General features: G+C 38.5%; 1 protein-coding gene across 2 annotated transcripts; it reads left to right on the forward strand.

Annotated features, from left to right (window-relative positions):
* Positions 1 to 6,115: 6,115 nt before the first annotated feature.
* Positions 6,116 to 11,047, forward strand: LOC122650188. 2 transcript variants are annotated; one of them, XM_043843516.1, is made up of 4 exons: positions 6,116 to 6,355; positions 6,453 to 8,744; positions 8,856 to 9,157; positions 9,244 to 11,047. In XM_043843516.1, exons 1-4 carry the CDS (start codon positions 6,332 to 6,334, stop codon positions 10,586 to 10,588), a joined length of 3,963 nt encoding a protein of 1,320 aa, XP_043699451.1. In that variant the 5' UTR covers positions 6,116 to 6,331; the 3' UTR covers positions 10,589 to 11,047. The 2 variants fall into 2 exon arrangements, with proteins under 2 accessions (XP_043699451.1, XP_043699450.1); XM_043843515.1 differs by having other exon boundaries at positions 6,453 to 9,157.
* Positions 11,048 to 14,966: the final 3,919 nt, after the last annotated feature.

Here is a 14,966-nt window from a genome sequence, read left to right on the forward strand (position 1 = left end):
CACACATAATTCAGGAATATTGCAAAAAATAATTAACTTTGGGCTTCAAGTAAACTTAATTTGAAGATACATTTGGAGTTATTTAGTTTAGGGAAAAGGTTTTGGTACAATGTCAACTCAAAAAATGAAATTACACACATCTTCACATATCACTGTTAATCTAAGGGGATGATATGTCATTAATGCTCCTATCCCTTTTGTCAGATTCCAAAGTGGATTCCTTTATTTGCCTAAAATTGCACTCAGGCAATGCAAGGAAGGGAACCCTCTCGGGCTCTCCCTTTAGTTTATTAGATATTGATTTTTTGGAAGAGTTCCTTACACTGTGAGTGTTGAGAGGAATCTGCACATCACATCAATGGTTGTCCTGAAAAGGTATCATCCACATGAGACTCATATATTCAAAATAAGTAAGAGAAAAAAAAAATCATATGGAATAGAAATTGCACTTGATGCTATCGAAAACTTAATTAGTAAGTTCGGAAACAACAATAAACGGGTACGAATACATACGACAATAATACTTTTAAAAATTCTGGCATAATAAAACCTATGGTAGTATATGGTACATGTTTAGCATGTGTTTAATATGCCCACCTTGTAAGCAAAAATAAGGGTATATATTTACGATGTATAACAGACATGCACTACCTAATAAACAAAACAATAGCATGTAAACATTGATTTTATGGTATACATTCATCTCTTTCTTTCAATGTTCCTCTTGAGGAGAATTTCTAAATTCTAAAATGGATTGAATCCTGGAATTCGTTCAAGAACCTGGGAAAGAAAGAGGGAAAGGAGGCTATGGGACTTTGTGGTTTTATTGCATGGACACTTTGGCTATCTTGGAACGATATGGTTTTTTGTCGAAGAAACTGGAGTCCAGTAGAGGTCATTCAAGCTGCTAGCTAGGCGGACTTGGAATTCAGGCACGCTAATTGTCCTCAAAAAGCCTTCAGCAAGCTCCCTTCAACCAAAGTGCTCCCTGTATCTTCTTGGGTGGCCCCTGCCCAGCCTTTCCTCAAGCTCAATTGTGATGCAGCATGGACTTCAAATTGCGAGGTGATGGATAGGTTTCATTATCAAAGACCATTTGGGGCAGCCAATATTCTCCTAATCAAAGGCCTGCTACTTCGACAATAATCTAGTTGGTGAATCTATTGCGATCCATACTGGCTTACTGGAAGCTATTTCTCATGGCATTGTTCATATCATTGTGGAGTCTGACTCAAAGAAGGCTATTGATTGCATCCAAGGCAATTCTGGACCTTCTCCACTGGTGATTGGACCTGTTGTGAATGATATTAAGCATTTAGCTTCTTTTTTCTTATCTTGTAAGTTTGAGTATCTTCCTAGGGAGGAGTCCAATTCGATAGCGGACACCTTAGCCCGGAAGGCCTTGTTTACAGTGTGTACGACAATTTGATCAAATTCTACTCCATGGTTGTTGGAGTCTTGTAACCCCCCAATTACGTGTTCTACATGCTTGAATAAATAGATATCCATTTACCCCTCCCCTCCCCCCAAAAAAAAAAAATTAAAAAAATAAAATAAAATTCCCAACTGAAATAAACACACCATAATGATCTACTCCATTATGAGGTCTTTTCTTCAATTTTCCAGGATTTGTTTCATGCTTCAATTTCAGAAAAAGCCATGTTGGGACTGTGATTAGAGAACTCAAAGACAGAACTTGGCTAGTTATTCTTGACTTGGATAAAAATAGTGAGTCCACAAGTGATTCGAGTAAACTCAAATGAGTGGTTTTTTTAATGCTAATTGAGTTTACATGACTCTTGATCAGGTTTTAAAATTTTTTTGACTCAATTAACGATTCACCCGAGTCAAAATCTGATTTTTCAACTGTCCTATTGCCCAAAAAAAGGAGTTAAGAAAGAAATGATGGTACTAATTACAAGAAAAGACGTCCTAATAGTCAACCGGGGTTCTCCCCAACCATCAATTAATGCATATTTATTTATCAATACAATAGATGATGAAGACGGCCTATGCCCCCGATCCCTATGAAATGTAAAAATCCCACATTTTTTTATGACCACCGTGTTGGTGCAAGGCCACGCAGTTTGAGAGCGATCCCCCACCCATATTATAAATTTCAAAATGTACACATTTTGAATGATCCTAGAATTCGTTACAAAAATCTATAACACAAATTTATAACTATCAATGAGTTGCCCTCCTCCGCTTTTCATTTTACAATGCATAGTGCTATAGAATTTAGGTAGTCGACATTATGTAATACAATCCCCATTGGGAGAAGTTATTTGCTATCAAGGATTTAGATATTGATATCGTATCGATCAATACATAATTAACTAAAAAATGATTTTTTAATATTGAAATCCATCTGATATGGCCCGATACAACCAATCTATATCAATATCAATAATGCAATCAATGTCGGCATTGATACCATGAACTAAAACTATGATTCGTATAGAGCCCGAAACAACTCCTCCTCATGTGCGAATTCATAAGAGTTGTCATTTTATTCCACAAATACCTCTCTAAACAAAATCTTATTGGCAACGTCGAGGGACATTTATGAAAGAACCGATCTGACTCGTTTGTATAAGGGATTGTCCATGAAAGCTTGTGGCCATACTAAGTCAAATTAGACATTTTTTATTTTTTTTTTGGTAAAGCAAATCGGACATTTTACTCCCAAGAATATTGATACTAATTTTTTAGATCATTTTACCCTTTGATGATACTTATGACACCTATCCGTATCAATATCGGTGTCTATTGATACCAATATATATGGATGGATACTACACAAATATCTAAATCCATGTGAAGAAGCGCATGAAGCATGGCGCACACCACCTTTGACCTTATTTTAATTATCTCTCTGAGCCTAAGGTGTACCTTACCCCTATATACATTCTCATTTGTTATTATTATTTTTTTTTCTTCTTCAATAAATGAATAAAATTGGGATTATGTGTAGTCATACCCTTAGTTAGTAAATTTGCGTATAATACACGTATTATATGCGTCTCCATATTTTTAAACGTATAATACTTTCGTCCCCATATTTTCCCATATTTTTATAAAAAAAATACATTTTTTAATTAAGCGAGTATTATACTCATATAATATGCATTATATGTTTTTTTTTAAATAAAAAAAAATACCCAAAAGATTAGAATTTAGGGAAATGATTTCACTTTCCCTTTCGTCCCTTTCGATTTGCGTTGAACATCCAATCGTAGCAGGCAACCGTAGCCGCCCTCCATCTCCAATCATCCTCCCCATCTCCGTTCAACAAAGCGGCACTTAAGTCTTGTACTCTCCTCTTGTTTCTCTGGTCTTTGAACTTTGATGGTGGTAGTGAAGCAAATGAATTTGTTGTGATAGTGGCGAGAACGGCTCAAACTCTATTCTATTTTATTCTTTTTTTTTTGTCTCTTGTAGCTAACGTGTACAGTGGAGATCCATATCTGAAACTCTCCCTCTTGTCTTGTGTTGGATAATTAGTGGGAACTCATCCCCCTTCACAAGAACACATTTGGTTAAAAATATATGGTTATCTCATTGTAGATAATAAGAAATGTAATGTTGGAAGAATGATTTAATGATAAGGTAATCAACTTGCTCATCTCATTTTCAGACAATCTACATTCATTTCTTGTAAATTATTGATATTTTGGTATGTTAAATGATAATCTTAGAGATATTCTATAGCATATTATATTATTGTGTTTATTTTAGTTCATAAAATCATGATATTATTTTGTTTATTAGGTGATGAATGCATGTTACATTATGAATATATGTTTGTTTTTTTAAAAGTATTATTGCCGTCCATGCCGTATTATATCCGTATTAAACACGTACCGTATTATTACCGTATGTGTTTTATGAAGCCGGATTTTTGAAAAGTATTATTACCGTCTAGTCCGTTTAATTGTCGTACGTATCTATTCCCGTTCAATTGCCGTTCCCGAACTTACTAACTAAGGTCATACCCTATGCCTGTTTTACTTATTAAAATTAAGGGCGTACGTTCTTTGTTCGGAAACGCATCTGAGAGCCGATTGCGGCAAGACACATGGGCGGGGTTTGGGTCCATTTGGGGGGGGGGTGTGGTCATTTTGCCCACAGTCCATGTGTATGGGCGTTCCGTTGCGCCCCGAGTGTAGAAAACTTTAACCCTAAAATTAAAAAAATAAGGAAAAAGAATGCTAACACTAGTTATTGTGTCTAGAATCTAGACTCTACACTCTATTCACAAGAGTATGCTAAAAAAACCGTTAAACCCCCAATGAAATAAAAATCTCATCCAAACCAATGTCTTTATGTGCATTCTCATTGGTCCTACGGTAGTTCAAGCCTTCAAGGTTACACGATCAGTTTTAGTGTTCTCTTGCCCATTCTAAAGACGGATATACCCCTCTTCAGATGAGAAACTGATTAGAATATTAGCAGACCCTAACAAAGATCTGCAATAGACTTGCACTTGTTGAGCGATTTGAAGATGGTGAGCCGGTGAGGTGCGCAGCATGACACGCGGCGTAAATTAAGAAGTCAGACATCAAAAAACCGCGTGGAAAAACACGATAAGAGAGCATCAGATTTTGCGGAAACCCTAGGCAAAGAGGGATACTTTTCTTTCCCCCATCCAACTCCTTTTCTCCCTCTCTGTGTTGAGTCGTCGAACCCATGGGCTCTCCTGGTTCCTTCATCGTTCACAACTACTCAGGTAAATGAGATCGTCTGCATTTTCGTTCTCTACCATTTCATGCCTCTTTTTCTAATTTTTCTGCATCTTTTTTCTCTTTTTCTTGATCCTTATTTCCGATTATTGACCCATAAGAATCTTCCGGCGTTTATTTCGATTTAATTCATGTGAATCTGGTCGTTGGTGGTTCCGATCTTGCATCTGATGTCTGGTAGTATTTCGATGTGAATCTGGTCGTTGGTGATTCCGATCTTGCACCTGAAATCTGGTAGTATTTCGATCAGACAATTTTCTTGGATCGTCTGTAATTTTTTATGCAGCCTGTTACGCCAGCATCTTTCTTTTGGATTGTGGTAGCTTGGGTGGTTGGTTGTGTTGTTTCTGCTATTTCGGCTGTTTACTCTGAATTTTACGGTATGGAGGATTGTTTTGCAGAAAGATCTTACCAGGTGGTTTTCATTGATAAGATCTGGTAGGGTTTCTTGGTCAATTTTAAGTTAAGGCAAATCGGCCTCGTAAATTCTGGATCTCCATGGGTAAGATCGTGATGATCTGCACGTCCGTGAAATTAATAGATGAAGATTCGTTTTCTTTCCGAGATCCTCAGATCTGCTAGTCGCAGATGTGCGTTTTCTAGGTTTGCTGCAGTGAAGCGACTTCTATGGCTTAATTGGGAGGTTTAACGAGTATATATATATATTAGATCTTTGTTCCATAAGTGTCACTTGACTCGGACTAGTTAGTTGTGGATGTGTGTTTTATGGGTCTGCTTCGCAGGGAGCAACAACTTTTATGGGATAATTTGGAGGTTTAATCATTAATCTGGGAGCTAATTTGCTTCTATTCTTAGGGTCTTATTGTGTAGTAGGTAGAGAAATTGCAATTATAAGGAGTGGTTTTGAATGACGGTCTTGCGGTGTTTGTGTACAAAAACAGAAGATGTCGAATCCTCAACATCTTAATGTTACTTCCCCTTCCAAAGGGAATGAGTCATCTCTTTGTGAAATTGAAGTTATATATCACAAACGGACATTGTTATATTGTATACAGATGACATTTGGTTGGGTTTCATTACGGTAGTGAGCATGTGTTATTTGAAAATTTACGGGTGGTTTCAAATCGAGATCGGAAACTCTTGGTTGTCAATCAGTCACTGCAAATTCTTTCCCTTTTCATGTTTCCCAATGGTTCCACGGTTTTCTAAAGATTTGTAATTTGGATGATGCCCTACTATACAAGTTTTGGTGTACTTTGGAAGAGGCATTTTGTTTTGCATTATTGCAGTGCATAATATTAAAGCCAAACAGCATAACTAACATCTGTTTCTATCTATTTCTTCTGCAGGATTTACTGGACTCATCTATTCTGCTCTTTAATGGTCTTGATTATCTATTTCTTTGGCAAAGCCATTTGGGATACTTTAGGAATCAATGCAAGATTACAAGAAATTGAATAACTGGGAGTTTCTTTGGCAACAGACAAGATTAATCTGATCTGTTGTAGGGATTTTGGAGCAACATCAACAAGAAACAGATACTAGTGTGGACTTTTCTCGTTTGAATATCAAATTATTTCATATTAGGGTTTTATTTTTATCTAGTCTTGAAGGAGCTTGAAGACATGCCAGTTTCAGGACATGAAGAGGTGTTTATTTCCTAACTAAAATACTGCTAGGTAATATTAGGGGACTCTACATAATTCTTTTTCATTGAATATTGATGATTCAATTTTCTGTTGGCAGCCTGGGTTTAAACCCCACGGTTGGCATTCTAGTGATTCTATTGCAGGTGTACCCATCAAGAAAAGAAGGTTACCATTTGTTGTGCCTCAGTCACCTCCTCCTCAGATGCAGTCATCAGAGGCAGTGGAACCTGTCAAAACAGAGAAAGAACATTCTAACCTAAAGGAAGAGTCATCTCCAAATGCAGGTGATGCAAGGGAGGCTTCTGGGACTGGTACATTTAGAAGTTATTCTCTGGAAGAAAAGGGTAAATCTTCTGCTGATAGTAATGTTTACTTTGTCCAAAGTAAGGTTAATCTTCCTGGATTTGGTCTTGGGGAACCAGCTCATGCTGTGGCCTCGGGTTCTGGTGCTGAAAAGAGCGACAAACAGGAAGTTAAGGTTGCTGATAAGCCAGTGTCCCCAAAAATTCCAGAAAATACTGAGCTACAGCTGACAGAAAAGGGAGCTACTGTGCTGGGAATATTGGAAGAAGCAAGTGGGAAGGAGAAACTTGAGAGCAGTAATGGTTCTGAACTTCTGAACTCTCCAGGAAATTCTGAATTACCATTAGTATCAAAGGAACCGATGATTTCAGCTTTGACAGATCAAAATAGCCTTGGGAGCTGTGGAAAGCAACAATTTATTGATCCATGTTCATTGAACTTGACTTTGGCCAAGGCGGACACTGATGTAAAGAATAAAAAAACTGTTTCCAATTCAACGATTGCTGGCACTCTTCCACCTGTTAACAGGTCACTTTGGGATTTGAATACTACGATGGACACATGGGAAGACTCCATGAATGATGCGTCCACATCTCACAGATTACGTGGTCCTGACGGGTCAGATGGAGTTGCCACACTTGGTACAGTGCCTGTGATATCTTCGGCTGTAAGGGTTTTTGGGGAACCTGAAAGAGCTGGTGTTACTATAGGGAAAGATGTTCTTGATAAGAATGAATACAAGTCCAAGCTTCATAGCTTCTCCAACCTTCATGATCGACAAACTGTATCTGATGATCTTCTTAATCTATGCCTTAGTCCATCTGGTCTCCAGTCACGCTTCAGTCAAGAGCGGCCCTGTATGCGAAGGAAAATAGATTCAATGGGAGTAGAAACTAACTTGAAATTATCTGAAACACTGGTGTCGTCAGCCAGCAAATTGAATATGGTTGGTAGCATTGTAAAGTCTGAGCCACCTGATGAAGTTAATAAGCTGGATTTTAGGACTGCAAATGCAAACTCTGTGAATTTTTCAGATATTAGAATTGTAAAATCTGAACAATTGGAAGATCACAGCCAAGAATCCCTCAAATCATTGTCGACCAGCAATATGAAATTGGTAGATCATGGCTTTGTAAAATCTGAGCCAGTTTGCAAAAATAATCAAGTAGTCTTAAAAGCAGTAGAAGAAATACAAAGCCAATTAGAACAGGCAACATGCACTGCAGGTGTGTCTATAATCAGGGATGGATTGCACTGTTCAGAAATTCCTACCCGCATGGAAACATTTGGTACTAGGGGGTTGTCCCATCCTTCGGAGTCTCATACTTCTGCAGTGGATATTCCAAAGAGTGCAGAGGTTTCCTGCCAGTCAGATTTGCCTCCTTGTACGAAGGAAACATCTGTTAAAGATGATGTAACACAGGAAGCATGTGGAAGTTATGGTGGAGTTGATTCAGATGTGGGCCATGTGGCTTCTGAATCTGTTGGTCAAGATGCTAAGGAATCAAAGATGGGAGTTGTTATGATAGCTACTTCAGAAACAAAAGGTTCAGGTGGTATTGATCCCGAATCTTCCAGATTAAAATTGACTCGTGAACTTCACTCAGATTCATATCAGCATGGTGAGGTGGCTGAGAGTGATGAGGAAAAGATCAACATTTCAACCGATATGCTGGAGGATGATTCTTATGATACTGGCTATGAATCAGATGGTAGTCATGCAATGGGTGTTACCAGTGTAGAAGATAAACAACATCGAGGAGAAGATGATTTTGAAGATGGTGAGGTTCGAGAACCATTGTTGCATAAAAGTGGTGTGTGCGAGGAAAAAGAAAAACAGCAAATTGATTATGATGGAGAATCTGAAAACAGGGATGATGGCATGTGTGGTGATCATGTCTCTACATCCACTGGTGAGGACAGAGGGGCTAAAATAGAAGAAATTGGTGAGTCAAATAATGCTTTTTGTGGAGGAGAGTGCAATAACAGCTTGCTTAATGAAAAGAATGATCAAGACATGGGTAAAGTTGCAACTTCACAAGAATCATTGGGAGTCGAAATGCTATCTACAGGATCTGATAAGAAGGTAACAATTAGAGCTGCTATAAGCAAACCACTAAATTGTTCAGGAAGGGAAGATGGTTCAAGGGGTCATGAGGGAGATCTAACATCCAATCATGCACTTTGTGATTGCCAGGTGACTACCATAGGTGATGGTCAATCTGATGCGATAAGCGAACAGGAGGATGTCAAAGCTGATCCAGGTGAAATTAATCATTTGGTTTTGCCCAATGCAGAACCATCAATAGATGGCGATGAATCAACTAAAGATAGAGGCACCAGAAGGCGAATTATAAATTTGTCTCGAGCTTCTAATGGGTCGTCATCTTCAAGTAAACTGAGAACTATTCCTGGCAGGTCGTTGCCATCAATTACGGAAAAGGAAATTTATACTGATGTAGTATTCAAGGGTGATAAAATGCATAGTGAAGGCAATAGGTGATTATTCTTGTTGTTTTCTAACTGTTTCTTCAGCTTCTTGGTTAGGTGCACTGGAATTTAACTATTTGTGATAATTGTTTCAGAGATGAAAGCTACAATGATGGAGTTCGCAAGTTTGAAAGAGAAAGAAATCAAGATCAGGCAGTTGGTAACTCTGGATCTGATTTTTTACATAGCAGAGGAAGGGTTGACAACCGGTTGGACTCATTACATGGTGATTGGGATTCTGACCATGACTTTGGGTCGGAACACTACAGCGGTCCTACTCTTCGACTACCTAGATCTAAAAATGCAGTTGCAGTTGCTGCTGCTAAGCTTGAGTGTAGTGGTTTCATTGTTGCACCTGATGGTACTGTAGTAGGTTCAGGCAGGGGAGGGAGGAAACCGTTGAATGATGATTTGTCAGTTTTTTGTCATCCATTATCTAGGAGACGGTCACCTGTTGGAAGAGAAGGTCCTGGTACACACATGGTTCGCAGACCAACTAGAGATGTGAGCCCTGATAGATGCCCCGGTGGATTGAGACATGAAGAGAAATTTTTGAGGGGTAGGCCAGAAGACTTCTTGGATCCTGTTTTTTCACATTCCCAACCTCAATATGAGCGAGTAGATCCTTTTCTGATTGGGGGCAGAAGCTTTTCGCCTGGTCACAGGAGGGTTCCTCCTCGTGTGCCTCGAATTCGGTCAAAATCTCCTCCAAGAACCCGATCTCCTGGTCCATGGTCATCTCCTAGACGATCTCCTGATGGGTTTGATGGACACCCGGCAATGACTCGTCGTAGATCTCCACCAGTGTACAGGATGGACAGGATGAGATCTCCTCATCAACGTCCTTGTTTTGCCAATGATATGGTGGGTAGAAGGCATGGTTCTCCCCCCTACATGCCTCGACTACCTAATGAGATGAGGGAAATGGGTTCTTCTAGAGAGCATGAGCATCCAAGGCCATTCATATCAAATAGGAGCCCATCTGGCAGGGTTTTGCCTAGAAATAATAGGAGATTTGATATGATTGATCCTCGAGAAAGAACTGAGAATGATGAGTACTTTGGTGGGCCTATGCGCTCTAATCGATTTCATGAACTAGGAGGTGAAGGTGTTGATGAGAGGAGGAAGTGCAATGAGAGGCGTGGACCTATTCGTTCTTTCAGGCCTCCATACAATGGCACTCACGTTGAGAACTTCCGTTTTCATTTTGAGGATGGTCCTAGGCCTAATCAGCTCTGTCCAGAAGCTGACACTGAGTTTCATGAAAGAGGCAACTTTAGGGGAAGGGAATTTGATAGGCGACTTAAATTCCGTCCGGGTAATATGCATAGAAGAACAAGAAGTATTGAAGAACAAGAAGAAAATTACAGGCATGATGGACAGGGCTGGAATGATGCTGGATTTGATGATGTTGCTCGGGTGAAAAGAAGAAGATTTTGAATATGTTCATCATATTTGGCTATTATGATCATTAAATGATCTGCAAGTGATGGTATAATAAAAGCTGAATGTGTCTCCTGCAATTCTGTGAGGGCTTGAGTAAGGTTATTTTAGTGGAACTTAGAAGTAAATCACTAACTTTGTATGCATTTCTATGTGAAGTTCTCAAAATTACGTCAGTTTCACCCCGGCCGATCAACCTATGAAGAGAATACATGTTGCATTATTGCTGCTTCACTCTATATAAAATGCTGCTGATGATCCGATTGAATCTGTACATGGTATAGTACTCCTTAGTCTATCTGTTACTACATATTCTGGTCACACATTTTGCTTTTATATGCCATAAATCTATGTCAGCTCATCCTTGTTGATGGATTTTCTTTGGTACTGATGGCTTATGTAAGTCCTTGGTTGGTGACACTTCTACTTTTATGAGTTTTTTATATGATTTTATGATACTTGGTGGTCAGTAGAAGGTATGCTACAGAGAGCCGTTAATAATACTATGCAGTTGGTTTGGATATACTTTCGTAAATTTACCCATATATAGCCCCTTGGTTCAAACTCTCTGTTTGTGGGAGTTGTTAACCTCTTGGATCTGTGGCTAAGGTTTTTATGATCAGGAGGTTGGTTCAAGCTTCAATTTTGGCATGGGATACATTAACCTCATGGTTCTGCAGCTCATGTTGTTAATGACTAGGAGCTTGGTCGATGCTTCTATTTTGACATGGGTGTCATTGACTGGTCAAACTTTATCTGCTTGCATGCTCCGTTGAATTCGTACTGTTTATTCTGCTGACAGATAACATGGTATGCTTCACATGGCTAAGTTCTTGGGGTGCTCTGTGGTTTGGTTGAATGATAAGGTGCTAGCAGCCTGATATTAAGTTGAATTTTGGGTCCAGCAGAAAATCTCTAAAGTTTGTTGCAGTGGATACTTGAATTGGAACATTTGAAGTCCAAGGTAAGAGGGCTTTAGCGGTATAATGTACAGCTGAGAAATGCTTATTTGGTTACACTGCTCATGGATGGTATTCTCTTGATGTGCTTTCTTGTTTGATTGAATGAGAAATGGTGTTGGTCCTGAAGTTACTGAGAATGTGAAGTTTCCATGAAATCTTCGTAATCAACGGGAATATTGGGTTCAAGTTGTTTAAACCAAAGGTGAATCCTTGAAATGCATTAAGATAGAACTATAAAAACTTCCATGCATCAAGATAGAACAACCTTACTGATGAGGTGTTTTTCGCAGCTGGGGTCATTCCTTTCTGATGTGAGAATTTCTTGTTTTCCCGTTTCCCCTTTTTGTTGCCAAAGCAGTTTCAGAAGCCACCTTCCTTGGATGTAAATATAGAAAACTAGGTATTATACTCTTATAGGCTGGTGGTGGGCTTCTGTGGCTTCCAGAATATGTGGCAGGGATAAAATGGAATCTGAAATTAACTTCCTACCTGGAGTTGTGAATGGATGTGATGGTATGCTTACTTTCACTTTCGCATGTGCTTATTGTATCTTGACAAGGAAATTCAGGGATTACCATCAGGAGTAGAAGTGCTTTATTACATGACAGTCTTGCTGAATTGATGGTTGGAGGAATTATGCATCCACTGTGAGACTGGGTGGGTAGTTGCAGGTGAGATTCTTAACATCAATCTCATGGTTGCCTTGCAGGGGTTAATTGGTAAGGATAGATTAAACAATATGTTTTGCTTAACAAGATATTTATTTTTGGTTATTTTTGTTCACTGCCTAAGTGAGATTTTGGCAGTGAAGCCTGAGTTAAGATGTGTGGAGTCAACCGCTTTACGTATGAGATGCAGACAAGAACAGACCTTGAAACCCCCCGAACCTTCTCCTCATTTAAGCTAATTACAGAACATAACAGATTAAATCTCGCTGTTTTACTGAGGGTGGGCTTGTCATGGCAGGAAAAGATCTGGGATATCACCTAGGGTTTTAAGTGAGAGGGAAATAAACCCAATGTTTCTGGTGATAAAGACAATAAAATTTTGGGAAAAAGAAAGCTACTTAGTAGCAGGGCTCTTGTGCTAAGACACAGGACTGCACAAAAGAATCATCCTGCCCCCTGCAATGGTGCAGGTGCAGGTGCCACACCCCAGGCAGTGATCTCTTGCCCTAAATGTTTTTTAACAAATTTTAAAATTCCTTGAATGAAAAATGATACTCTCTTTGAAGACCTATATCCAGTACCCATTTTGGTGAAAAACATTTGTAATTGGGTATCTATTGGTGAGAAACGTGATTCTATCATGTTGATGACTTGGTGGATAAGTCAATGATTGGATGGATAGAGCTCATTTGCATTATATTCCATGTATGCTGCCACTGCAGGGTCTGGGAAGGGTAAATGTATGCAACTTTATCCTCACGGAGAGACTATTTCCATATTTCGAACTCGCAACCTGGTGGTTAATTGTTGTGTCAAGGCTCAGCCTCTTACAAGTACCTTATGGATGCGATATCTATGCATCTATTGAAGAAATAATTTGTCCACCAAGGTAGAGAAAGCGCTCATGGGTGCTATGGGTGCTTATTTAGTGATACTGAGGAGCAAGAATTATTCTCTGGGGTTGCCTGAATTATGACTTATTTATAGAAATGAGGGCAAGGAAAGTTTTTCCCAAATGGCTACTCAAAATGGTTTTTAGGCAACCCATATATTTGTCAATGGCAGTCTCAGTAAGGTTTAAATTTAGTTACGTAGACCCTGAGCCTGAGGTGCTTTCGTCACATGTATAGTTTTGAGTAATAGTCTGAATTCAATATTCCTCACCTGTCTTATCTCTCAACATATTCGCATCGTATTTTGGTGGCATTTGAAAGCATGTATGCCCCTCCCTAGCAATACTAGCTCTCCTTAATATTATCATCCACAAAACTTCATTTATAGAACATGAACTTAGTCTTTGTTCAATGTTTATTATTGAAGCCTCACTAATAAAAAAATGGGCAAGAGAATGACCTGATCGTATGCAGTGCGACTGATCTACAATCACCCTTGTTCTTCTTGACATGATGCCGACCAAGAGTATGTGGTAGGATAGTATCAGCTAGCTCGGCTCGAATGAGAACTTACTTTCTTCTAAACTTAGAAGATTCTTTTATGAGTGAGATAGGAGTTCGTTTTGCCCTATAAAATCTTGGTCCATTTTATGCTTGATGCATTTATCGTTATCGATTATTGAGCTAGCAAACCTATTGTCTCATAATTATTCGATTTCTTGTATTATGCTATTATAAAAAAGTATAAATTAATTCTTCTGCATTTTCATTGGTATTTCTCTCACTAAAATAACCCCCTTTGATTGCATGTTCATGACAGAAACATTCTTATGTAAACATATTTATGACAACAACAATGTACGGGAAGACTTCACGTACATTAGTAAAAAGTATGAATTATTTCTTTTGCAGTTTCTTTTGCATGTTCATTGGTATCAATGTTTATTTTCTTTGGTATTTCTCTCACAAAATATTCTTTTTTTTAATCAGCCGTCTAAAGCCCTTTTTCCCTTTGCCTGGATCAGCTCCTTGTACGTGAAGACTTCACGTATAATTTTGTGACAACAAGTGTACTTTTTAATAAATATATGGCCCTCTCTATGCTGCCATTGACAGTGTTTAGAGGGACATTTATGGAAGAAAAGCATCTGTATTATCATGAAACCGTATGTGAAGATTCGTTACCCTCGAGCTGATCCGAACTCTTCTTCGCTCCCCTCATCACCCTACATCTCTCTCTCCCAACTCCCCCAATACCAATGCCATCATATTCTTTGTCCTTAGTCCCTAATCTATGTATGTGTGTGCTTCACAATTTGAACAATAGAATAACTTAATAATTTTCATTGGTGTTTTTTTTACTAAAATAACCCCATTTAATGCATATTTATGACAAAAACATCCATCTTCATGTAAACATATATATGACTTAGAAAAGATATATATATTTTTTAATCAGCAGTGTAAGGCTTTAAGGGAAGCTTAAGGTGTGAGCAACCATCGATTTAGATTCGCCCTCTTGTATTCAATTATATTTATATTTGCAAGTTAATGGTACTTCATTGGCTCTTTCACCATCACTAGCGCACTAGTTATTTTGATGAATATAGACCACTGTCTGATGTAATTGTCTTATTTAAATTTTTTGGAATAAATAAGTATACTTGCTTGTGCTTACAATTGAGCAATTAGATTTATCTTGAAAAAAAGATTAAATTCCCTAGCTAATTTATGATGTTATTCAGAACCTGTTAAGAGTTATAGACATGATGAGGACATCAAAGGAGATGTTCAATGAGAAAACTCGTAATGCTCATTGATCATCAACGAAGGTTTCTTATTTTACCCAAGA

Source organism: Telopea speciosissima, chromosome 2 (assembly GCF_018873765.1).
Source record: "Telopea speciosissima isolate NSW1024214 ecotype Mountain lineage chromosome 2, Tspe_v1, whole genome shotgun sequence".
Classification (NCBI taxonomy): domain Eukaryota; kingdom Viridiplantae; phylum Streptophyta; class Magnoliopsida; order Proteales; family Proteaceae; genus Telopea; species Telopea speciosissima.